At 57.1% G+C, this 23,962-nt stretch overlaps 2 protein-coding genes across 8 annotated transcripts in view; one reads left to right on the forward strand and one right to left on the reverse strand.

The window, feature by feature from the left end:
• The window catches only part of OBSL1 (obscurin like cytoskeletal adaptor 1), a 50,470-nt gene extending 34,095 nt beyond the window's left edge, over nt 1-16,375 (reverse strand). For 5 of the 7 annotated variants that reach the window (XM_029073574.1, XM_029073570.1, XM_029073589.1 and 2 more), the window contains exons 1-5: nt 12,668-12,923; nt 7,542-8,861; nt 5,386-5,655; nt 3,049-3,309; nt 2,061-2,363 (exon numbers count right to left, since the gene is read on the reverse strand). In XM_029073574.1, the coding sequence (XP_028929407.1) occupies nt 2,061-2,363; nt 3,049-3,309; nt 5,386-5,655; nt 7,542-8,853 (2,146 nt within the window). In that variant the 5' untranslated portion in view covers nt 8,854-8,861; nt 12,668-12,923. Of the gene's footprint in view, nt 1-2,060; nt 2,364-3,048; nt 3,310-5,385; nt 5,656-7,541; nt 8,862-9,010; nt 9,095-12,667; nt 12,924-16,339 lie in introns of those variants that run through there. The other 2 variants (XM_029073548.2, XM_029073556.2) reach the window with 2 other exon arrangements.
• A 3,984-nt stretch (nt 16,376-20,359) lies between these two features.
• Nucleotides 20,360-22,400, forward strand: INHA (inhibin subunit alpha). Its single transcript, XM_029057769.2, has 2 exons — nt 20,360-20,709; nt 21,255-22,400. The coding sequence occupies exons 1-2, from the start codon at nt 20,442-20,444 to the stop codon at nt 22,049-22,051; spliced, it is 1,065 nt and encodes a 354-aa protein (XP_028913602.1). The 5' UTR covers nt 20,360-20,441; the 3' UTR covers nt 22,052-22,400.
• The last annotated feature ends 1,562 nt before the right edge of the window (nt 22,401-23,962 follow it).

The following is a 23,962-nucleotide window of genomic DNA, read 5'->3' on the forward strand; positions in this document are numbered from 1 at the left end:
AAGCGCTGGGGGAGATACAGGGTCATCAGGTTGTCCCACGGAGGGCTCACAGTCTTCGTCCCAGCGTGGCTCAGTGGAAAGAGAGAGTCAGAGGTCATGGGTTCGAATCCCGGCTCTGCCACCTGTCAGCTGGGTGACCGTGGGCAAGTCACTTCACTTCTCTGTGCCTCAGCTCCCTCCTCTGTAAAACGGGGATGAAGACCGGGAGCCTCACGTGGGACCACCCGATGACCCTGTATCTCCCCCAGCGCTTAGAACAGTGCTCTGCACATAGTAAGCGCTTACCAAATACCAACGTTATTATTATTGTCCCCATTTTACCGATGAGGTCACTGAGGCCCAGAGAAGTTAAGTGACTTGCCCGAGGTCCCACAGCAGACCCGTGGTGGAGCTGGGATTAGAACCCACGACCTTCTGATTCCCAGGCCTGGGCTCTACCCCCTAGGCCATGCTACTGTACTAAGCGCTGGGGTAGTTACAAGCTAATGAGGTTGGACGCAGTCCCTGTCCCACGTGGGGCTCACAGTCTTCATCCCCATTTTACAGATGAGGGCACTGACCCAGGTCCCCTTCTAATAATAATAATAATAATGTTGGTATTTTTTAAGCGTTTACTATGTGCGGAGCACTGTTGTAAGCGCTGGGGTAGACACAGGGGAATCAGGTCGTCCCACGTGAGTCTCACAGTTAATCCCCATTTGACAGATGAGGGATTCAAGACCGTAAGCTCACTGGGGGCAGGAAATGTGTCTGTGTATTGTTGTATTGGACTCCCCCAAGCGCTTAATACAGCGCTCTACACACAGTAAGCGCTCAATAAATACTACTGACTGCCCGACTGACTCTACGGACTAGGCCGTGCCGCTTCTCTGCCACTCGTCTGCTGATGGGACTTTGGGCAAGCCACTTTGCTTCTCCGTGCCTCAGTTTCTTCGTCGATAAAACGGGGATTAAGCCTGGGAACTTTATGTGGGACAGGGACCGGCTCCGACCCGATTAGCTTGTATCTATCCCAGCGCTTAGAACGGTGACCTCTGACTCCCAAGCCTGGGCTCTTTCCACTGAGCCACGCTGCCCCATGTGGGACAGGGACCGTGTCCCACCTGAATATCTTGTATCTACCTAGCGTGAAAGAAGGAAGAAGGGAAAGGAAGGAAAGGAAAGGAAAGGAAAGGAAAGGAAAGGAAAGGAAAGGAAAGGAAAGGAAAGGAAAGGGAAGGGAAGGGAAGGGAAGGAAAGGGAAGGGAAAGGAAGGGAAGAGAAGGGAGGGGAAGGAAAGGAAAAGAAAGGAAAGGAAAGGAAGGGAAGGGAAGGGAAGGGAAGGGAAGGAAAGGAAAGGAAAGGAAAGGAAAGGAAAGGAAAGGAAAGGAAAGGAAAGGAAAGGAAAGGAAAGGAAAGGAAAGGAAAGGAAAGGAAAGGAAAGGAAAGGAAAGGAAGGGAAAGGAAGGGGAAGGAAAGGAAAGGAAAGGAAAGGAAGGGAAAGGAAGGGGAAGGAAAGGAAAGGAAGGGAAAGGAAGGGGAAGGAAGGGAAGGGAGGGAAGGGAAGGGAAGGGAAGGGAAGGGAAGGGAAGGGAAGGGAAGGGAAGGGAAGGGAAGGGAAGGGAAGGAAGGGGAAGGGAAGGGAAGGGAAAGGAAGGGGAAGGAAGGAAGGGGAAGGAGGGGAAGGAAAGGGGAAGGAAGGGGAAGGAAAGGAAAGGGAAGGAAAGGAAGGGAAGGGGAAGGAAAGGAAAGGAAGGGAAAGGAAGGGGAAGGAAGGGAAAGGGAAGGAAGGGAAAGGAAAGGAAAGGAAGGGAAAGGAAAAGAAGGGGAAGGAAGGGAAAGGAAAGGAAGGGGAAGGAAGGGAGGAAGGAAGGCAGGCAGGAAGGCAGGCAGGAAGGCAGGCAGGAAGGCAGGCAGGCAGGCAGGCAGGCAGGAAGGAAGGAAGGAAGGAAGAAATAGAGGAGCTGGGAAAGATGTGAGGGGTGAGAGGGGACCAGGGACCCCCAACAGGGCAGCGGGGAGAGCTTGGGCCAGCTCTGGAGGACAGAGCGGGTGGGCCGTGGACGAGGAGGGGGCCTCACCCAGGTGCACGGAGCCCGGGAAGACGACGGGGGGACTCCGTCCGAGCTCGCTGACCGCCCAGAGGCGGAAGCTGTAGTGGCCTTCGCGGGGGACGCCGTCTCCGGCCACCTCCACCGCTCCGGCCGCCTCCGTCTTCAGACACGGGACCCAGGCCTCCGTCCCCACTTCCTGCCACTCCAGCAGGTAGGTGCAGGGAGGGTCGGGGGTGGGCACTGGGGGCCTCCAGCTCAGCAGGGCTGCGTTCCCCGACCCCGCGTTCAGCTCGGCCGAGAGCGGGGACCCCGGCGGGGCTCGCTGGACGCCTGCGATGGGAGATGGGGAATCCGGTTGTGGAGGGAGGCCCGAGGGGCCTCCACGTGCCCTGAGCTTCCGCCCACCCTCAATCTCCAGCTCCTTCGCCTCCACCCAGTTGTCCCCTGCCTGCCCCTCACCCTTCCTCCTGGTGTGATGAACCAAGGGCTTAGTACAGTGCTCTACACACAGGAAGTGCTCAATAAATGCCCCAGATGGATGGTATTCCTCAACCCCTGGCTAGTGCAGGGTCGGTTCTCCACCCTGGATGTGGAGAGGCCCAGTATTCCCCAAGACATCCCACCTCCCCTTCTCCCATGCCATCCCACCTCCCCTTCCTTCACACTATCCTTCCTCCCCTTCTCCAACGCAATCCTACCTTCACTTTTCCCACGCCATCCCACCTCTCCTTCCTTCACTCCATCCCTCCTCCCCCTCTCCCACGCCATCCTTCCTCCCCTTCTCCCACGCCATCCCACCTCCCCTTCTCCCACGCCATCCCTCCTCCTCTTCTTCATTCATTCAAAGCATTTATTGAGCGCTTACTGTGTCCTCCCCTTCTCCATGCCATCCTACCTCCTCTCCTCCCACACCATCCCCCTTCCCCTTTTCCCATGCCATCCCTCCTCCCCTTCCTTCCCGCCATCCCACCTCCCCTTCTCCCATCGATCAGGGGTAAAACCAGGTGGAGCTCACGTGTGACCCTGAGCTGGGCAGAGGTGTGGGACGCGCCCAGGCTGAAGGTGACGGTGCCCGCATCTCGGACGGTGACCCCGACCAGCACCAGGGAGTGGGTGCGACCGAAGCGGGTCTGCAGGACGCGGGGGGAGGCGGGCAGCTCCTGCCCGTCCCGGCTCCAGAGCCCGCCCGCCTCGGCCTCCCGCGTCTTCACCGAGAACACGACGTGCTCCCCCTCCAACGCCTCGAGCTTCCGGGGCAGCCGCTGCAAGATTGTTCCTGGAGAAATTGAGGGAGGGGGCGGCACGGTGGGGCACAGTTTCCTCCTTCCCCCCAGCCTGAACCGTCTCCCTCGCCCCCTCCCCGCTTACAAGCCCTTCTGGTCACCACAGAACATTAATAATAATAATTATTGCCGGGCCCATGCGACAGAGGGCCAGGGTTCCAATCGCCGCTCTGCCGCTTGCCGGCTGGGTGACCTTGGTTGAGTCATTTCACTCCTCTGGGCCTCCATTTCTTTATCTGTAAAATGGGGAATTGTAGTGGCTAGAGCCCGGGCCTGGGAGTCAGGAGGTCATGGGTTCTAATCTCAGACCCATCACTTGTCTGCTGGGTAACCTTGGGCAAGTCACTTCACTTCTCTGTGCCTCGGTTTCCTCAGCTGTAAGATGGGGATCGAGACTGTGAGCCCCCACGTGGGACAGGGACTGTATCCAGCCTGATTTGCTTCTAACCACCCCGGGGCTTGGCAGAGTGCCTGGCACATAGTAAGCGCTTACCCAATATCACAATTATTATTATTATTATTCTGATCCTCCCCTCACCTTGGGGGTCTTCCCTGCTTTTTTTTATGTATTGTGGTGTTTGTTAAGTGCTTATTTTGTGTCAAGCACTGTTCTAAGCGCTGGGTAGATACGAGTCAATCAGGTCAGACAGTCTCTGTCCCACACGGGCTCACGGAGAACCGGTACCGAATCCATATTTTACAGTTGAGGAAACGGAGGCCCAGAGAAGTGAAGTGACTTGCTCAAGGTCTCACAGCAGACAAGTGGCGGAGCTGGGATTAGAACCCAGGTCCCTCTGACTCCCAGGCCCAGGGTCTTTCCATGCTGCTTCTATTGCTCCCCTCACTCTGGGACTCTGCCTCTTTTTCATTCATTATGGAATTTGTTAAACTCTTACTATGTGCCAAGCACTGTACTAAGCGCTGGGGTAGATACAAAGAAGCAGCGTGGCTCACTGGAAAGAGCACGGGCTTTGGAGTCAGAGGTCATGGGTTCGAACCCCGGCTCTGCCACTTGCCAGCTGTGTGACTTTGGGCAAGTCACTTAACTTCTCGGTGCCTCAGTTCCCTCATCTGTAAAATGGGGATTAAGACTGTGAGCCCCACGTGGGACAACCTGATTCCCCTGTGTCTACCCCAGTGCTTAGAACAGTGCTCGGCACATAGTAAGCACTTAACAAATACCAACATTATTATTATTATTATTATCATCAAGTGTAGTGTAAAGAGCCCGGGCCTGGGAGACAGAAGGTCACGGGTTCTGATCCCGGCTCTGCGACTTATCTGCTGTGTGACCTTGGGCGAGTAACTTTATTTCTCTGTGCCTCAGTTCCCTCATCTGTAAAATGGGGATGGAGACTATGAACCCCCATGGAACAGGGACTGTGTCCAACTTAATTTGCTTGTACCTACTCCAGGGCTAAGTACAGTGCCTGGCACATAATAATCCCTTAGCAAATACCATCACTATTATTATTATTATCAGGTCAGACACAGTCCCTGTCCCACATGGGGCTTACAGTCTAAGTAGGAGGGAGAACGGCGTTTGAATCCCCATTTTACATCTGAGGAAACCAAGACCCAGAGAAGTCAAGTGACTTGCCCAAGGTCACCCAGCTGACAGTTGGCAAAGCCAGGATTAGAACCCAGCTCCTTCTGACTCCCAGGCCCGGGCTCTTTCCACTAGAGAAGCAGCATGGCTTAGTGGAAAGAGCCCGGGCCTGGGACTCAGAAAGCCGTGGGTTCTAATCCCGGATCCGCCCCGCTGATCTGTTCTGCGTCCATGGGCACGTCACTTTGCGCTTCTCTGGGCCTCAGTTTCCTCATCTGTAAAATGGGGATGGAGACCGTGAGCCCCAAGTGGGACAGGGACTGGGTCCAATTCGACTGGCTTGTCTCCGCCCCCGCGCTTAGTCCAGTGTCTGGCACAAAGTAAGCGCTTAACAAATACCGTCATCATCATTATTATTATTAGGCCACGCTGCTTCCTGCTTGATTTACCCGACGGCCACCCTCCCGCTCCCAGCGGGCCCTCCCTCCGTCCGCCCGTCCGTCCGCCCGTCCCTCCTTACCCTTGACGGTCACGGCGGCCACGGTGCGGACGCGGCCCCGCATCTCACACAGGTAGATGCCGTCGTCGTCGGGCTGCAGGTCGTGGATGACCAAGCGCCTCACGGCGCCCGCCTCGCCCAGCTCGTACTTGGCACCGGGCTGCAGCCTCCGTTCCTCCCGGTACCAGGCCGTGGGCTCGCCCGGGGCCGGCACCTGGCACTCCAGCACCGCGCTCCCGTGCTCGTCCCCCTCCACGTCTTCCAACGGCACCGCGAACCGCACTCGGGGCTCTGGGACCGGAGAAGGGCGGGGTGGTCGGACGGCGGGGTGGGTGGTCTCCCTCTCGGCCCCCTCCTGCCTCTCCCGGTCTCCTCCTCCGGCTCAGCCCGCACACTTCGCTCCTCTAATGCCAACCTGCTCCCTCGGCCTCCGTCCCACCTATCTCACCTTTGACCTCGGCCCACGGCCCGCCTCTGGCCCGGAACGTCCGCCCTCCTCCAATCTCACAGACGATGACTCTCCCCGCCTTCAAAGCCTCACTGCAGGCCCACCTCCTCCAAGAGGCCTTCCCTGACTGCGCCCCCCTTTCCTCTCCTCCCGCCCCCTTCCGCGTCACCCCGCCTCGCTCCCTTTCTTCATCCCCCCCATCCCAGCCCCACATCTCTTACGTCCGCATCCCTCATTTATTCATTTCTGTTCATGTCTGCCTCCCCTCTTCTACTCTGTCAGCTCATTGTTGTATTGTCCTCTCCCAAGCGCTTAGGACAGTGCTCTGCACACAGTCAGGGCTCAATAAATGCGATCGAGTGAATGAACGAATGCTTTATCAAGTCCTCTCCATATGGTAAACGCTCAGTAAATACAACTGAATGAATGAGAAGCAGCACGGCCTGGTGGGTTGAGCCCGGGCCTGGGAGACAGAAGGTCATGGGTTCTGATCCCGGCTCCGCCACTTGTCTGCTGTTCGTTTATTCATTCATTTGTATTGATTAAGCACTTACTGTGTGCAGAGCACTGCACTAAGCGCTTGGGAAAGAACAGCGCAACAATGAACGTCACAATCCCTGCCCACCTTGGGCAAGTTACTTCACCTCTCTGTGCCTCAGATCCCTCATCTGTCAAATGGGGGTTGAGTCGTTGAGCTCCACGTGGAACAGGGCCTGTGTCCAACTCGATTTGCTTCTATCTACCCCAGCGCATAGTAATAATAATAATAATAATGTTGGTATTTGTTAAGCGCTTACTATGTGCAGAGCACTGTTCTAAGCGCTGGGGTAGACACTAGGGAATCAGGTTGTCCCACGTGGGGCTCACAGTCTTAATCCCCATTTTACAGATGAGGGAACTGAGGCACAGAGAAGTGAAGTGACTGGCCCAAAGTCACACAGCTGACAAGTGGCAGAGCAGGGATTCGAACCCATGATCTCTGACTCCAAAGCCCACGCTCTTTCCACTGAGCCACGCTGCTAAGCGCTTAGCAAATACCACAGTTAGACTGTAAGCTCACTGTGGGCAGGGAATGTAACCGTTAATTGTCGTATCGTCCTCACCCAAGCACTTAATACAGTGCTCAGCACACGGTAAGCGCTCAATGAGTAGGGTTGAATGAATGAATATTAGTAATAATATATATATATATGTTGGTATTTGTTAAGCGCTTACTATGTGCCGAGCACTGTTCTAAGCGCTGGGGTAAACACAGGGAAATCAGGTTGTCCCACGTGGGGCTCACAGTCTTAATCCCCATTTTACAGATGAGGGAACTGAGGCACAGAGAAGTTAAGTGACTCGCCCACAGTCACACAGCTGACAAGTGGCAGAGCTGGGATTCGAACTCATAAGCCCTGACTCCAAAGCCCGTGCTCTTTCCACTGCGAATGACGATGGCATTTGTTAAGCATTTACTAAGCGCAAAGCACTGTTCTAAGTGCTGGGAAGGATAGAAGGTGATCAGGTTGTCCCACGTGGGGCTCCCAGTCTTCATCCCCGTTTTCCAGATGAGGTCCCTGAGGCCCAGAGAAGTGAAGTGACTTGCCCGCAGTCACACAGCTGTCAAGTGGCAGAGCCGGGATTAGACCCACGACCTCTGACTCCCAAGCCCGGGCTCTTGCCACTGAACCACGCTGCTTCTCTAGTATCCAGTCTTGCCCCCCGCCCCACCCCCTGACCCGGGCACCTTTGATGTTCAACTGGACGGCGCTGAGGGTCGTTCCGGCGTCGCTGTGGGCGGAGCAGACGTAGAGGCCCCGGTCGTCCGGCTGGCAGTACAGGACCTTGAGGACGAAGCCCCCATCCCGGGCCCGGTAGAGAAGATGGCGGCGACCCGGGGCCAAGGCCCGGCCGTCCCGGTGCCACACGGTCTCGGGGGCCGGCTTCCCCGTCACGTAGCAGCGGAATTTGGCGTGTTTCCCCTCGCTCACCCAGAAATTCTTGGGTTCCTGTCGACCCCCCGTCTGGGCCCCTCCAGGTTTCCGCCTTCGCCTGGGAGGGGGCAGAGGGGAGGCCTCCTCCTCGGGGGGCTCCACCAGGAGCAGGGCCGCGGCCACCGCCTCCCCCCGGGGGTCCCGGGCCCGGCAGACGTAGACCCCGGCGTCGGGGATCCGGGCCGCCCGGATCCTCAGGGCGTGGGAGCCGTCCGGCTGTTGGGTCAGGGTGAAGTGGCTGCTCTCCCACACGTGGCCCAGGGGCTGCCCATCCTTCTCCCAGTGGAGCCGGACCCCCGGCGGCCCCCGCACCTGACAGGACAGGACCACCTCCGCACCCCGCATCACGCTCTGGGAACGGGGGGCCCGGAGGAAGGTGGGGGGGCTCGGGCCTGGGGGAGGGGGGAGGGCGGGTGGCTGGGCGGAGGGCTTCTGAGGGAGAGGAAGGGGATGGGGGAGGGCTTCCACCCTGTCCGGCGGCCCGGATGTGTCTGAGGGTCCCCGGCGGGGGTTAGGGGTCATGAGTGAGGGGTCCTGGGGGAGACAGGGGGCTGGGAGCAAGGGATCAAGAGAGGGACCCGGGGCCACGAGCGAGGGGTCCTGGGGCAGACCAGAGGTTGGGAACGAGGCAACTTGGGAGGGAGCAGAAGCCTCGGGCGAGGGGGTCTGGGAAGGACCGGGGGCTGTGAGCGAGGGGTTCTGGGACGGGTTAGGGGCCGTGAGCGAGGGATCCCGGGAAGGAGCGGGGCCCTCGGTCCCAGGATCCCGGACAGAGAGGGAGGCGGCGGCGAAGGCCTCTCCGGTGGGGTTGCGGGCCCGGCAGACGTAGAGGCCGGCGTCTCCGGGCCGGGCCCCCCGCACCAGCAGGCCGCACTGGGCCCCCGCGGCCCGGGGCCACAGCCGCTCCGAGGCCTCCAGCGGCCTCCCGTCCTTCTCCCAGGTGACGGTGGGGGGCGGGGACCCCGCCAGGCGGCACTGCAGGATGGCGTCGGCCCCGTCCTCCACCTGGACCGGCTTGGGGAAGCTCAGGAAGCGGGGGGCCCCTCTCAGCCCCTCCATCCTCATCCGCAGCCCTGCCACCCAGAAACAGAGAGACAGAGACAGGGAGGCAGAGATTGAGACCGTGTCCGTCTCACAGGCCCGCGACCTCGGTGTCATCCTCGACTCCGCTCTCTCATTCACCCCACACATCCGATCCGACGCCAAAACCCGCCACTCTCACCTTCACCTTCACCTTCACCTCCACCTTCACCTCCAGTGGTTGCCTATCAACCTCCGCTCCAAACAGAAACTCCTCACTCTAGGCTTCGAGGCTCTCCGTCACCTCGCCCCTTCCTACCTCTCCTCCCTTCTCTCTCTCTACCGCCCACCCCGCACGCTCCGCTCCTCCGCCGCCCGCCTCCCCGCCGTCCCCCGGTCTCGCCCGTCCCGCCGTCGACCCCCGGGCCGCGTCCTCCCGCGGTCCCGGGACGCCCTCCCTCCTCGCCTCCGCCGAACCGATTCTCTTTCCCTCTTCGAAACCCTACTTAAAACTCACCTCCTCCGAGAGGCGTTCCCGGACTGAGCTCCTCTTCTCCCTCTACTCCCTCTGCCACCCCCCCTTCACCTCTCCGCAGCTAAACCCTCTTTTTCCCCTTTTCCCTCCGCTCCTCCACCTCTCCCTTCCCCTCCCCACGGCACCGTACTCGTCCGCTCGACTGTCTATATTTCCGTCACCCTATTTATTTTGTTAATGAATTGTACATCGCCTCGATTCTATTTAGTCGCCATCGGTTTTTACGAGACGCTCTTCCCCTCGACTCTATTTATTGCCATTGTTCTCGTCTGTCCATCTCCCCCGTCAAACGGCAGGGACCGTCTCTATCTGTTGCCGACTTGTTCGTCCCAAGCGCTTAGTACAGTGCTCTGCACATAGTAAGCGCTCAATAAATACTATTGAATTCACGACATCGCCAAGATCCGCCCTTTCCTCTCCATCCCAACTGCTGCTTTGCTGGTCCAATCTCTCTTAATATCCCAACTGGATGACTGCGTCAGCCTCCTCTCCGATCTCCCATCCTCCCGTCTCTCCCCACTCCGGTCCATACTTCATTCCGCTGCCCGGATCATCTTCCTACAGAAACCCTCTGGGCCTCTCACTCCCCTCCTCAAAAACCTCCAGTGGTTGCCTGTCCACCTTGGCACGAAACAAAAACTCCTCACCATCGGCTTTAAAGCTCCCCATCCCCTCGCCCCCTCCTACCTGTCCTCCCTTCTCTCTTTCCACCGCCCACCCCGCACGCTCCGCTCCTCCGCCGCCCACCTCCTCGCCGTCCCCCGTTCTCACCTATCCCGCCGTCGACCCCCGGCCCCCGTCCTCCCGCCGTCCCGGGACGCCCTCCCTCCTCACCTCCGCCAAACTAACTCTCTTCCCCTCTTCAAAGCCCTCCTGAGAGCTCACCTCCTCCGGGAGGCCTTCCCACACTGAGCCCTCCCTTTCCCTCTTCTCCTCCCCCTTCCCTTCCCCACAGCTCTTGTCTATATTTGTATATATTATTTATTACTCTATTTTATTAATGATGTGCATATATCTCTGGTTCTATTTATCTTGATGGGATTGAAGCCTGACTACTTGTTTTGTTTTGCTTTCCGTCTCCCCCTTCTAGACTGTGAACCCATCGTTGGGCAGGGACGGTCTCTCTCTGTTGCCCAATTGTACATTCCAAGCGCTTAGTACAGGGCTCTGCACACAGTAAGTGCTCAATAAATACGATGGAATGAATGACTCAATGAATGAACCCCACGTGGGTCGGGGACTGGGTCCAACCCGATTTGTTTGGATCCACTCCAGCGCTTAGTACAGTGAAAGCCCGTCAAAGAGCAGGGACTGTCTCTATCTGTCGCCGATTTGTACATTCCAAGCGCTTAGTACAGTGCTCTGCACATAGTAAGCGCTCGATAAATACTATTGAATGACTGGCACACAGGAGGTGCTTAACAAATACCACAGTTATTATTATTTGAGACAGAGCGAGAGAGAAAGAGACAAAGATAGAGACAGAGAGCGCAGGTCAGAGGGAGAGACGGTCAGACTCAGGGGACTGAAGGAGGAAGAGGATGCAGAGGAGGGGGACAGGAGGGAAAGACAACTAGTCAATCCATAAATAGTATTTACTGAGCACCTACTGTGTGCAGAGCACCGTACTAAGCACGAAGCAGTGTGGCTCAGTTGAAAGAGCCCGGGCTTGGGAGTCAGATGTCATGGGGTCTAATTCCGGCTCCGCCGCTTGTCTGCTGTGTGACCTTGGACAAGTCACCTAACTTCCCTGTGCCTCAGTGACCTCATCTGTAAAATGGGGATGAAGACTCTGAGCCCCATGTGGGACAACCTGATGACCGTGTATCTCCCCCGGCACTTGACAGTGCTTGGCACATAGTAAGCACTTAACAAAGACAGCGTGGCTCAGTGGAAAGAGCCCGGGCTTGGGAGCCAGAGGTCATAGGTTCGAATCCCGGCTCTGCCACTTGGCAGCTGGGTGACTGTGGGCGAGTCACTTCACTTCTCTGGGCCTCAGTTACCTCCTCTGTCAAATGGGGATTAACTGTGAGCCTCACGTGGGACAACCTGATTCCACTGGATCTCCCCCAGCGCTTAGAACAGTGCTCTGCACATAGTAAGCGCTTAACAAATACCAACATTATTATTATTATTATGAAAGACCATCATTATTATTATTATTACAATACAACTTCAAGGCCTCCCCACCTTCAAGGCCTTAGCGAAGGCCCATCTCCCCCAAGAAGCCTTCCCCGACTTAATCCTCATTTCCTCTTCTCCCGCTCCTTTTCCCCTCACCCTTTCTCTTGGATTTACCCCCTTTATTACCCCCTCCCTCAGCCCCACGGCACTTACGTCCACATCCGTCATTTATATGTTGATATTGATGTCTGTTTCCCCCTCTAGACTGTCAGCTTCTTGTGGGTAGGGAACATGTCCATCAATTCTGTTACACTGTACTCTCCCAAGCGTTCAGTTCAGTGCTCTGCACACAGTAAGTGCTCAATAAATAGCACTGGCTGATTGATAGAGTGGGTAGGCGTGATCCTGACCCATGAGGAGCTTGCAGTGTACAGGGGAGACAGACTTTAAATCAGATTACGGATTGAGGGAATAGTAGGATTTAAATGGACCTAAACGCTCTGGGGGTGGGGTCAGAGGTACACAGAGGGGGAAAGTGAGGCAGACCTCCAGGAGCAGGGAAACGGGGCTGGGGGTAAGGGGATACACCCCCGTCCCGGGAGGCAGGGGAACCTGGGTTCTTATCCTGTTTCCGCCACTCCTCTGCCCTTTGACGGTGTCCAGTGCTTAGTACAGTGCTTATCACACAATAAGCGCTCAACAGATACGAGTGAGTGACCTTAAGCGTGTCATTTCGCTTCTCTGAGCCTCGGTTCCCTCTGCTGCAAATTGGGGATTGAAACAGTGAGGCCCACGTGGGACAGGGACTGTGTCCAACCTGATGAGCTTGTCTCCACCCTGGCGCTTAGAACAGTGTCCGGCGCATAGTAAGCGCTTAACAAATACCATAAAAAAGAGGGCGGTGGCGGGAGAAGACAGCTGAACTGGGTTGCTGAAGAGAGGATTTGGAGGAAAGAGGAAGGTGGGGTGGGGTGAGGGGGAAGAAAGGGCTCTCCCTCGGCCTTCGGGACCTGGGTGACCTCCATTCCCCGAATTGTTGTTTATCCCAAGAGCTTAGTCCAGTTCTCTGCACCCAGTAAGCGCTCGATAAGTACGTCGGACTGACTGACTGACCGGATTGCGGGCCGTGGACGCAAAGGACCCCCCCGTCCGTCCGTCCCCCTCCCACTTGCCCCCTGCTCCTCTAATCCCCTCACTCACCAAGAGCCTCTCTCCTCGTCTGGAGCCCCGGGCTGGCACCCGGCTCCCGGGGGGTGGACGGGGCCCTGTGTCTGCCGGGCACAGCCGGAGGTGGACCTCGGCCTCCCGGGCCACGGTTCGCCCCCGCCGTCCAGCGGGCCCTTGCGGGGCCCCTTCTGGGGGTGGAGAGTCCCGGGTGCCCACAGCTGCCAGCCCCAAAATACCCTCTGATGACACGGCTGGGCGATAAGGGAGCCGGCCGGCTAATTTTAGAGCGGGGAGAGCCGACCCCCCGGCCACAACAGGGCCCTGACCCCGGCCGCCGGAGAGCAGCTGTTGCGTCCGGCGGGGGGTAGGGGGAAGGGGAGACACGGCTACTTGGGGGCCAAGCTCTTGCCCTTTCATTCCTTCAACCGTATTTATTGAGCGCTAACTTTGGGCCGAGCACTGGGCTAAGCCCTTGGGAGAGGACAGTAGAGAAGCAGCGCGGCTTTAGCGGAGAGAGCCCGGGCCTGGGAGTCAGAGGACGTCGGTTCTAATCCCGGCTCCCCCGCTGGGCTGCTGGGTGACCTTGGGCAAGGCGCTTCACTTCTCCGGGCCTCAGTTCCCTCATCTGGAAAATGGGGATGAAGACTGTGAGCCCCATGTGGGACAGCCTGATCATCTTGTGACTGCCCCAGTGCTTAGAACAGTGCCTGGCACATAGTAGGCGCTTAACAAGTACTATTATTATTATTACTATTAATTCAGGCAATTATTGCCCATGTTGTGGCCAGGGAATGTGTCAGTTTACTGTTCTATTGTCCTCTCCCAAGCGCTTAGTACAGTTCTTTGAACGACATAGGTGCTCAATAAATCCCATTGAAAGAACGAATGAATGAATGAGAAGCAGTGTGGCTTAATGGATAGAGCGCGGGCCTGGGACTCAAAAGGACCTGGGTTGTTCATTCATTCATTCATTCATTCATTCATTCAACTATATTCAATCATTCATTGTATTTATTGAGCGCTTACTGTGTGCAGAGCGCTGTATTGAGCCCTCGGGAAAGCACAATACAGCAATAAAGAGAGACAATCCCTGCCCACAACCAGCTCACATTGAGCGCTTGTGACTTTATTCATTCATTCATTTATTCAATCATATGTGTTGAGCATCTACTGTGTGCAGAGCACTGGACTAAGCACTTGGGAGAGTATGACAGAATAATAAACAGACACCCGCCCCGCCCACAACGAGCTGACGGTCTAGACGGGGAGACAGATGTGAATAGAAAGAAATAAACGAGGGAGGTGGACATGAGCCGTGCGGGGCTGGGAGGGGGATGAAGAAAGGGAGCGAGTCGGGGCGACTCAGAAGGGAGCGGGAGAAAAGAGGACAGGAGGGCGCAGTCAGGGAAGGCTTCTTGGAGGAGATGGGCTTTCAATAAGGCTTTGAAGACGGGGAGACTCATTGTGGAGTTTACAGTCTGGAGCGGGAGATGGACATTAATAGGAATAAAGAAGTGACGGGGACCAGGCCTCTGTTCTAACGTGGGTGGGAGGAATGGGGGATGCGGATAGAGGGGGCGTTGTCCATAAGAACGGACCGACCCGGCAGCCAGACCCATGGAACAGAACTGAGAGGACAAGAGTGACTCCATTTTAGTGACTCCAGGACTTCCCTCCATTTTATGATCCCCTCCAGTTTGTGAAACCGGGGACCCCCAGATAAGAAAGATAACCAAATAAGGAAAAACCTGACACATTGACCCCCGGATTGGCCACTCAAGTTGAACAAAGAACGGGGAGGGGGAGAATGGAAGTTTCTCACCCGAACTAATAAATGTAACCCGGAGGCATGGCATGGCTCAATAAAAGACGCAGAAATTCAGGGGTTCGGAGCCCCCCGCCACTTGTATCCCAATGGGATGGACGGACTTGCAGCCACTTTCCTCCTTTTCTGCACTATCCCGACTCCTGTCTCTGAGTCTTTCTAGCCCGTCATTGGGCAGGAATTGTCTCTATCCGTTGCCGAATTGTACATTCCAAGCACGTAGGCCAGCGCTCTGCCTATAGTAAGCGCTCGATAAATACTACCGAATGAATGAATATCACCACCTGGGGTTATCGAACCCTATGATCGGAATTGCCGATCTTCACTCTGACACTTTTAGGTTATTATTTTTTGAGAACAGGGGTCGGGTGGGGGGCCGTGTGGAGCCGGGGGAGGGCCTCCAGCCGCCCTCCCTTCCCCTGCCCCCCGTCCCCAGCATTCCAGGGAGATACCGTTCAGGGCTGCAGACGAGGGCAACGCGTCAAAGATAGGCCTCAAGGCCTCGGCCCCGGGCCCGGCTGGCTCCTCTGGGGACGAGGACGCGGGGCGGGGGGCGCGTAGGAGGCCAGCGAGAGGAGGAGGAGGGGGGTGGGAGAGGCCAGACAGGGTGGGAGAGGGTCACCCGGGAGGAATGAGATAGGAGAGGGGCCAGGGACGAAAGCGGGGACGAGGAGCCGGGAGGAAATGTTCCACGGAGCGGCCGGAGAAAAGAGGCAAGGAGGAACCGGGACGGCAAAAGACGAAGAGTAACGATTGCGGAATTTGCGAATAATAATAATTGTGGCGTACGTGGCCAGCGCTTGCTCTCGGCCGGGTGCCGTACTAAGCGCTGGGATGGAACAGGCGTATCGGGGTGGACACGGTCCCGTTCTCACAGTCTCAATCCTCATTTTCCAGATGAGGGAACTGAGGCCCAGAGAAGGGACTTGCCCAAGGTCACACAGCAGACAAGCGGCGGAGGCGGGATTAGAACCCATGATCTTTTGACTCCCGGACCCGGGATCTTTCCACTACACCACGCTGACAGCAAAAGGATATAGGCCCGAAAATAAAAAAAAGCCATCCCACTCCCTCAGCCTCCGAAGCAGGGAATAAAACTGTGACCGATCCCCATTAATTTGGATCTATCCCAGAGTTTAGGACAGTGCTTGACTCCTAGTAAATATGGCCTAGTGGGTAGAGCCCGGGCCTGGGAGTCAGAAGGACCTGGATTCTAATCCCGGCTCCTCCACTCATCTGCTGTGTGACCTGGGGCAAGTCACTTCACTTCTCTGTACCTCAGTTACCTCACCTGTAAAATGGGGATAAGTGAAGAAAAGAGAAGTAAAGCGACTTGCCCGAGGTCACGCAGCAGACAAATGGCGAAGCCGGGACTGGAACCCAGGTCCTTCTGACTCCCAGGCCCTAGCCACTAGACCACGCTGCTTTTCTCAAAAACATCCAGCCCGAGAGACATCCACCTGAAAGGGTGGTGGCGGGGGGAGGATATTAGGGGCTCTGTCTCTTCCTTTTAGACTGTAAGCTCACCGTTGGCAGAGAACGTACCATTTTATTGTTATATTGGAGAAGCAACATCGCTTAGTGGATAAAACCCGGGCCTGGGAGTCAGAAAGACCTGGGTTCTAATCCCAGCTTCACCACATGACTGTTGCGTGATGTTGGGCAAGTAACTTCACTTCTCCGGGCCTCGGTTACTGGGGATGAAGACTGAGCTCCTCATCTTCCCTCCCAAACCCCGTCCTCTCCCCGACTTCCCCGTCCCCGCGGGCGGCACCACCATCCTTCCCGTCTCACGGGCCGGTGACCTTGGCATCGTCCCTGACTCCGCTTTCTCATTCACCCCACACATCCAATCTGTCACCAACATCTGCCGGTCTCACCTTCACAACATCGCCGAGATCCGCCTTTTCCTCTCCTTCCAAACTGCACCTTGCTGGTACAAGCTCTCATAAGATCCAGACTGGATTATCGCATCGGCCTCCTCTCTGATCTCCCATCCTCCTGTCTCTCCCCGCTTCAGTCTATTCTTCACTCCGCTGCCCGGATTGCCTTTCTACAGAAAGGCTCTGGGCCTGTCACTCCCCTCCCCCAAAACCTCCAGTGGTTGCCCATCCACCTCCACATGAAGCAAAAACTCCTCACTGTTGGCTTCCAAGCCCCCCATCTCCTGGCCCCCTCCTACCTCTCTTCCCTTCTCTCCTTCTCCTTCCCAGCCCACACACTGCGCTCCTCTGCCGCCGCTCACCTCCTCCCCGGGCCTCCTTCTGGCCCGTCCCGCCGTCGACCCCCGGCCCCCGTCCCGCCGCCGTCCCGGACGCCCTCCCTCCTCACGGCCGCCAAACTCACTCTCTTCCCCCCCTTCCGAGCCCTCCTGAGAGGTCACCTCCTCCGGGAGGCCTTCCCACACTGAGCCCTCCCTTTCCCTCTCCCCCTCCTCCCCATTCCCCTTCCTCTCTCCCTCTGCTCTACCCCCTTCCCCTTCCCACAGCCCATGTGCATATTTGTATATATTATTTATTACTCTATTTTATTAATGAAGGGTATATATCTCTGCACACAGTAAGCGCTCAATAAATATGACTGAATGAACTTAAGATTCAATTTATCTATTGTGATGGTACCGATGCCTGACTGCTTCTTTTGTTTTGTTGTCTGCCTCCCCCTCTCTAGACCGTGAGCCCGTCGTCGGGCAGGGATGGTCTCTCTCTGTTGCCGAATTGTCCATTCCAAGCGCTCAGTACAGCGCTCTGCACACGGTGAGCGCTCAAAAAATACGATTAAAGGAATGAATGAATGACCGTGAGCCCCACGCAGAAAAGGGACTGTGTCCAACCTGATAAGAATAATAATAATAATAATAATAATAATAATGTTGGTATTTGTTAAGCGCTTACTATGTGCCGAGCACTGTTCTAAGGGGGAGATACAGAGTAATCAGTTTGCCCCACGTGGGGCTCACGGTCTTCATCCCCATTTTACAGATGAGGGAACTGAGGCCCAGAGAAGTTAAGCGACTCGCCCACAGTCACCCAGCTGACAAGTGGCAGAGCCGGGATTTGTACCCATGACCTCTGACTCCCAAGCCCGGGCTTTTGCCACTGAGCCACGCTGATCCCAGAATTTGGTACGGTGCCTGGTTCAGAGCAACCGCTTAACAAATCTTGCCTTACGCCGTCGAGTCGTCTCCGATCCGTAGCGACGCCACGGACACATCTCTCCCGAAAGGCCCCGCTCTCCATCTGCCATCGTTCCGGGAGTGGATCCACAGAGTTTTCTTGGGAAAAATCGGGAAGTGGTTGACCGTCGCCTTCTTTCCGCGCTGCCAACTTGAGTCTCGGCCCTCGACTCCCGGGCCGCTCGCTAGCCACTGGCCGAGCTAGGAGAGGCACGGACGGGCCTCCGCCTGACTCTCCCTCCCTTAGCCGAGACGGGTGGGTGACTAGAAACTCCCCAGGACCCATCCTGAGAGGGGGCTTAACAAATGAGAGGAGCAGCGTGGAGCAGTGGAAAGAGTCCGGGCTTGGGAGTCAGAGGTCGTGGGTTCTAATCCCGGCTCCGCCACCTGTCAGCTGTGTGACTTTGGGCAAGTCGCTTAGCTTCTCTGTGCCTCAGTTCCCGTCATCTGTAAAATGGGGATTAAGACTGTTAGCCCCATGTGGGACAACTTGAAGATCTTGTATCCCCCCCCCAGCGCTTAGAACAGTGCTTGGCATATAGTAAGCGCTTAACAAGTGCCATCATTATCATTGTTATTATTATTCTCTGGGCCTCAGTGACCTCGTCTGGAAAATGGGGATGAAGACTGGGAGCCCCACGGGGGACAACCTGATGACCTTGTATCCCCCCCAGCGCTTAGAACAGTGTTTGGCACATAGTAAGTGCTTAACAAATGCCATCATCATCAAATACCATTTATCATTATTATTATATTATCATTATTACTGAACACCTGTGTGCCTCAGTGGCCTCATCCTTAAAAAATGGGGATTAATAATGTTGGTATTTGTTAAGCGCTTACTATATGCCGACCACTGTTCTAAGCGCTGGCGTAGATACCTGGTAATCAGGTTGTCCCACGTGAGGCTCACAGTTAATCCCCATTTTACAGATGAGGTAACTGAGGCCCAGAGAAGTTAAGTGACTTGCCCACGGGGATGTGAGCCCCATGTGGGACAGAGACTGTGTCCAATCTGATCAATTTATACCTACCCCAGTGCTTAGAACAGTGCTTGGCACAGAGTAAGCGCCTAAAAAGTACCGTAATGATTATTATCATTACTCTCCCAAGCATTTAGTCCAGTGCTCTGCCCAGCGTGACATAGTGGATAGAGCACAGGCCTGGGAGTCAGGAGGACACGAGTTCTAATTCCAGCTCCGCCACTTGTCTGCTGTGTGATTTTGGGCAGGTCACTTTACTTCTCGGTGACTCAGTGACCCCATCTGGAAAACGGGGATGGAGACTGTGAGCCCCACGTGGGACAGGGACCGAGCCCAACCCGATTTACTTGCACCAACCCCAGCGCAGTGTGGCTTAGTGGAAAGAGCCCGGGCTTGGGAGTCAGAGGAAATGAGTTCTAATCCCAGCTCTTCCACTCGTCCGGGGTTTGGCCTTGGGCAAGCCGCTTAACCTATCTGTGCCTCAGTTAAACTCATCTTCAAAATGGGGATTAAGACTGTGAGCCCCAAGTGGGTCAACCTGATGACGGTATCTACCCCGGCATTTTGAACATTGCTTGGCACCTAGTAAGCGCTTAACAAATACCGTCATCGTCATCATCATTATTATTATTACAGTGCTTGGCACCAAGTTAGTGCTTAACAAATACCATATGTTATTATTATTATTTAATTTCTCTGTGCCTCTTCTGTACAAATGGGGATGTGAGCCCCATGTGGGAGAGCGACTGGGTCCAACCTGATCAACTTTTATCTCCCCCAGTGCTTAGAACAGTGTTCGGCACCTAGCAAGTGCTTCACAGATACCAGCATCATCGTCATCATCATTATTATTATTGTTATTATTTGGAGAGGTCATTACAACAGAGTTGGTAGACAGGGCTTCTTCCCCAAATGAGTTTACAGACTAGAATCCAGACTTGCCCTTCTTCGAAGGCTTATCGAAGTCCCACCTCCTCCAAGAGGCCTTCCCGACTAAGGCCTCCTCTCCTCTCCTCCCGCTCCCTTCGGCGTCGCCCCGACTCGCTCCCTTTCTTCCTCCCCGGTCCCATCCCCGCACCCGCTTATGTCCATATCGGTGATTTATTTATTTCTCGTAATGTCTGTCTCTCTCTAGACGGACATTAATAGAAATAAATAAATTAGGAATATGGTGCCTCTAGACTGCCAGCTCATCGTGGGCCGGGACCGTGGCTGTTTAATAATAACGTCGGTATTTGTTGGTAATGTTTAATAACGTTGGTATTGGTTAAGCGCTTACTATGTGCAGAGCACCGTTCTAAGCGCTGGGGGAGATACAGGGTCATCGGGTCGTCCCCCGTGAGGCTCACAGTTAATCCCCATTTTACGGATGAGGTAACTGAGGCCCAGAGAAGTGAAGTGACCCGCCCACGGTCCCACAGCTGACAAGGGGCAGAGCCGGGAGTCGAACCCACGACCTCTGACTCCCAAGCCCGGGCTCTTTCCACTGAGCCACGCTGCTTCCCCAGTGTTTATTGTGGTATCGTCCTCTCCCAAGAGTTCAGTCGAGGGCTCTGCCCGCAGCAAGCGCTCAGTAAGTATCGCCTGCCCGACTGCCTCCCCAACACGCCAGGTGGGAGTTGTCGTCCCAGTTCAAGGTCGCCGCCTCGCGCATCCCGGAGAGACGTCGGTCGGTGCCAGGCGGCGGGGGGTGGCGTGGGAAAGAACGGGGGCGGGGAGGAGGGGCGGGCGGAGATAGAAGACGGGGCAAGGAGACCTCTTCGGTCAGCGGACCGGCCAGCGGACGCGATCGGACGGTGGCACGGGGACCCGCTCTCCGCAACCATGGCCGGACCCTGCGCGTCGCTGCTTCCGCCGGCCCTCCTCCTCTGGTCCCTGGGGGTCGGGCTCGGCTGCCCGGGCCCAGAGGAGGACCGGGAGCTGGTCCTGGCCAAAGTGCGGACCCTGCTGCTGGAGGGGATGGGGTCCGCGGACCCCGGGGACGCCGGGGACGACCAGGCCCGGGCTCGAACCCGGACCCGCCGCCACGATCCCGGTCCCCGGGAGGGCCAGGGGGAGGATTTGTCTCAGATCATTCTCTTCCCGGCCCCAGGTGAGGAAGGGGGAGGCCGGGGGGGGGCGGTTTGCCGTGGGACCCCCGGAGGGCGGGGGAAGGGGTCACTCCCCATCGGTCAGCGTAGCATCTTTGAGCCTGGAAGGACGCGTCCGTTTATCGTTCTATCGTCCTCTCCCAAGCGCTTCGTACCGCACCCCGCACACGGTGAGCTCGTTGCGGGCAGGGAACGTGTCCGTCCGTTGTTCCGCTGTCCTCTCCCAAGTGCTTAGTACAGCGCTCTGCAGCCGGTGAGCGCTCAACCAAATCGATCCAAGGAACGAATGAATCTAGACCCATCGCTCGTTGCGGGCAGGGAAGGTGTCGGTCCACCGTTCAGTCGTTCTCCCCCAAGCGTTTATCCGATGGTCCGCGCACGGTAAGCGCTCGACGGATGCGATTGAAAGAACGATCCGGGCAGGGAAGGCCACGGCTGATTCGGTGGGGTGGGACCCTCCCGTGCGCCGAACCTAGCGGTCCGCATCCGGGGAGCGCTCAGTCGATAGGAGCGAGGGGTGACCGAGCGATCCCCGTGTCCTCCGCAGGCGTGGACTGCCGCGAGGAGCCGGAGTCCGGTGGAGCCAACCCGGGGCCCGACGGCCTCCTCGCCTACGTGTTCCGCCCGTCCCACTACACGCGCCGCCGCCGGCCCACCGCGGCCGAACTCTGGTTCTACACGGGTCCCCGAGGGGGCGGCCCGGGGGAGGCCAACGCCTCGGCCCCCGCCACCCTGCTGACCCCGTCCCCGGCCGGGGAGCCGGAGCCGGTCCTCGCGTCCCCGGGCCCGGCCGGCCCGGACTGGGCCGTGCTCCGCCTGGCCGCCCCCTCGCTCTCCCTCCTGAGCCGCCCCGCCCTCGTCCTCCTCCTGCGCTGCCCGGCCTGTCCCCGCCCGTCCGGGCCGGACACCTCGCCCTTCCTCACGGCCCACACCCGGGCCCGGGGCCCTTCCGAGGCCGGGCCGGCGGCCGGGGGAGCGGAGAGGGCCCGGCGGTCGCCTCACCCCCGAGGGCCGCCGGACCTCCTGCAGCTGCGGCCGGAGGAGCCCACCGCCCACCCCCGGTGTCGCAGGGCCTCCCTCAACATCTCCTTCGAGGAGCTGGGCTGGGACAGGTGGATCGTCCACCCGGCCAGCTTCCTCTTCCACTACTGCCATGGTGACTGCGGGGAGGACCCGGGCCCGGCCCCCGTCCCCCTGCCCCGGCCCCCGGGGGTCCGGGCCTGCTGCGCCGCCCTGCCCGGCACCATGAGGGCCCTGAGGGTCCGCACCACCTCGGATGGGGGGGACTCCTTCAAGTACGAGACCGTCCCCAACATGCTGGCTCAGCACTGCGCCTGCCTCTAGAACCTTCTCCCCCTCCGGACCCGGACCCCCTTGGGGGGGGAAGGGGGCTGGGTCCGCTGGCCCAAGCGCTTAGGACGGTGCCCCGCGCACGGTGAGCGCTCGGTCCATGCCACCGAATGAGCGAGCGAACGGAAGAGCCTTCCGCGGGACCCGGGTCCTGATTCCGCCTCCGCCTCGGGCCTACCGTTGGTTTGGGTTTCTTCTGACGCAGGTGCTAAACACTCACCGCCGAGGCGCCGATGTGGAAACGAGCACATCGGGTCGGGCGCGGTGCCTGTCCCGCGTGGGGCCCACGGCCTTCGGCCCCATTTTCCAGAGGAGGGCCACCGAGGCCCGGAGAAGCGCGGTGACCCGCTCGAGGTCACCCGGCAGACGGGTGGGGTTGGAACGCAGGTCCTTCTGACTCCCGGGCCCGGGATCCGCCCACTAGGCCGTGCTGCTTCTCCGGACCGCTGGGTCATCTGTGCCTCGGTTCCCTCATCTGTACAGTGGGGATAAAGACCCCAGGCGGGACGGGGACCGCGTCCAGCCTGATTACCGCGGACCTCCCCCAGCGCTCAGAACAGTGCTTGGCACACAGTAAGCGCTTAACAAGTACCCAGGATTAATTAGTATCATCCTAACATATTGAAGCAGCGTGGCTCAGCGGAAACAGCCCGGGCTTGGGAGTCGGAGGTCATGGGTTCGAACCCCGGCCCAGCCACTTGTCAGCTGTGGGACTGTGGGCGAGTCACTTCGCTTCTCCGGGCCTCAGTGACCTCATCTGGAAAATGGGGACTAACTGCGAGCCTCACTTGGGACAACCTGATGACCCTGTATCCACCCCAGCGCTCAGAACAGTGCTCTGCACATAGTAAGCGCTTAACAAAATACCAACATTATTATCCTCGTTCCCCAGCTGCGGGAACCTCGCTTGTATCGTCCTCCTCCAAGGGCTCGCTCAGTACGCGGTCTCTAGACTGTCAGCTCATCGCGGGCGGGGAACGTGTCTCCTCCTCTAGTATCGTACGTTCCCAGGTGTTCAGTACAGTGCTCTGCACGTAGCAAATGCTCAATAAATACCACCGATCGACGGATACAGCTCCCTGCCTCGCGTCGATTAATTTCTGGAGGGCGGGGATTGTGTCTGCTCTCTCTACTGTTCTCCCAAACGCTCGGTACAGTGCTCTGCACCCAGTAGACCGGATTCCTCTTGAGGGCAGGGCTCGAGCTTACTGACTCTAATGTCCTCCCCCAAGCGCTCAATACAGCGCTCTGCCAACGGTAGACTGGACGCTTCTTCAGGCGGGGCTCGATCCTGTTGACTCCTCATCCGTAAAACGGGGATGAGGACCGTGAGCCCCCTGTGGGACGACCCGATGGCCTTGTGTCTACTCCAGTGCTTAGTACAGTGCTTGGCACCTAGTAAGCGCTTAACAAATACTATTTTTATTATTATCATTCTTATTGCACCGTCCTCTCCCAAGCAAATAGTACAGGGCTCTGCATACGGCGGACTGTAAGCCATGTGAAGTCACGGATCCCGTCTCCTGACTACTGAATCGTTCTCTCCCAAGCGCTTAGTACGGCATTCTGCCCTTAGTTAAACGCTCCATAAATACGGCCGATCGATCGATTGATTACGGGGCCTGGAAGTCAGGAGACCCCGGCTTTAAATAGTTTTTATTTAAACTATTTAAACGAGAAATTCTAATATTAAAATTAAAATTTTTAAAGTTTTTTTTAAAAAATATTAAAATTAAAAAATTTAAATTACTATTAAAATGGGAAACAGCGTGACTCAGTGGAAAGAGCCTGGGCTTCGGAATCAGGGGTCATGGGTTCGAATCCCAAATCTGCCACTTGTCAGCTGGGTGACTGTGGGCGAGTCACTTCACTTCTCTGGGCCTCAGTGACCTCATCTGTAAAATG

The sequence above is a fragment of the Ornithorhynchus anatinus genome, chromosome 1 (genome assembly GCF_004115215.2).
Source record: "Ornithorhynchus anatinus isolate Pmale09 chromosome 1, mOrnAna1.pri.v4, whole genome shotgun sequence".
Lineage (NCBI taxonomy): Eukaryota > Metazoa > Chordata > Mammalia > Monotremata > Ornithorhynchidae > Ornithorhynchus > Ornithorhynchus anatinus.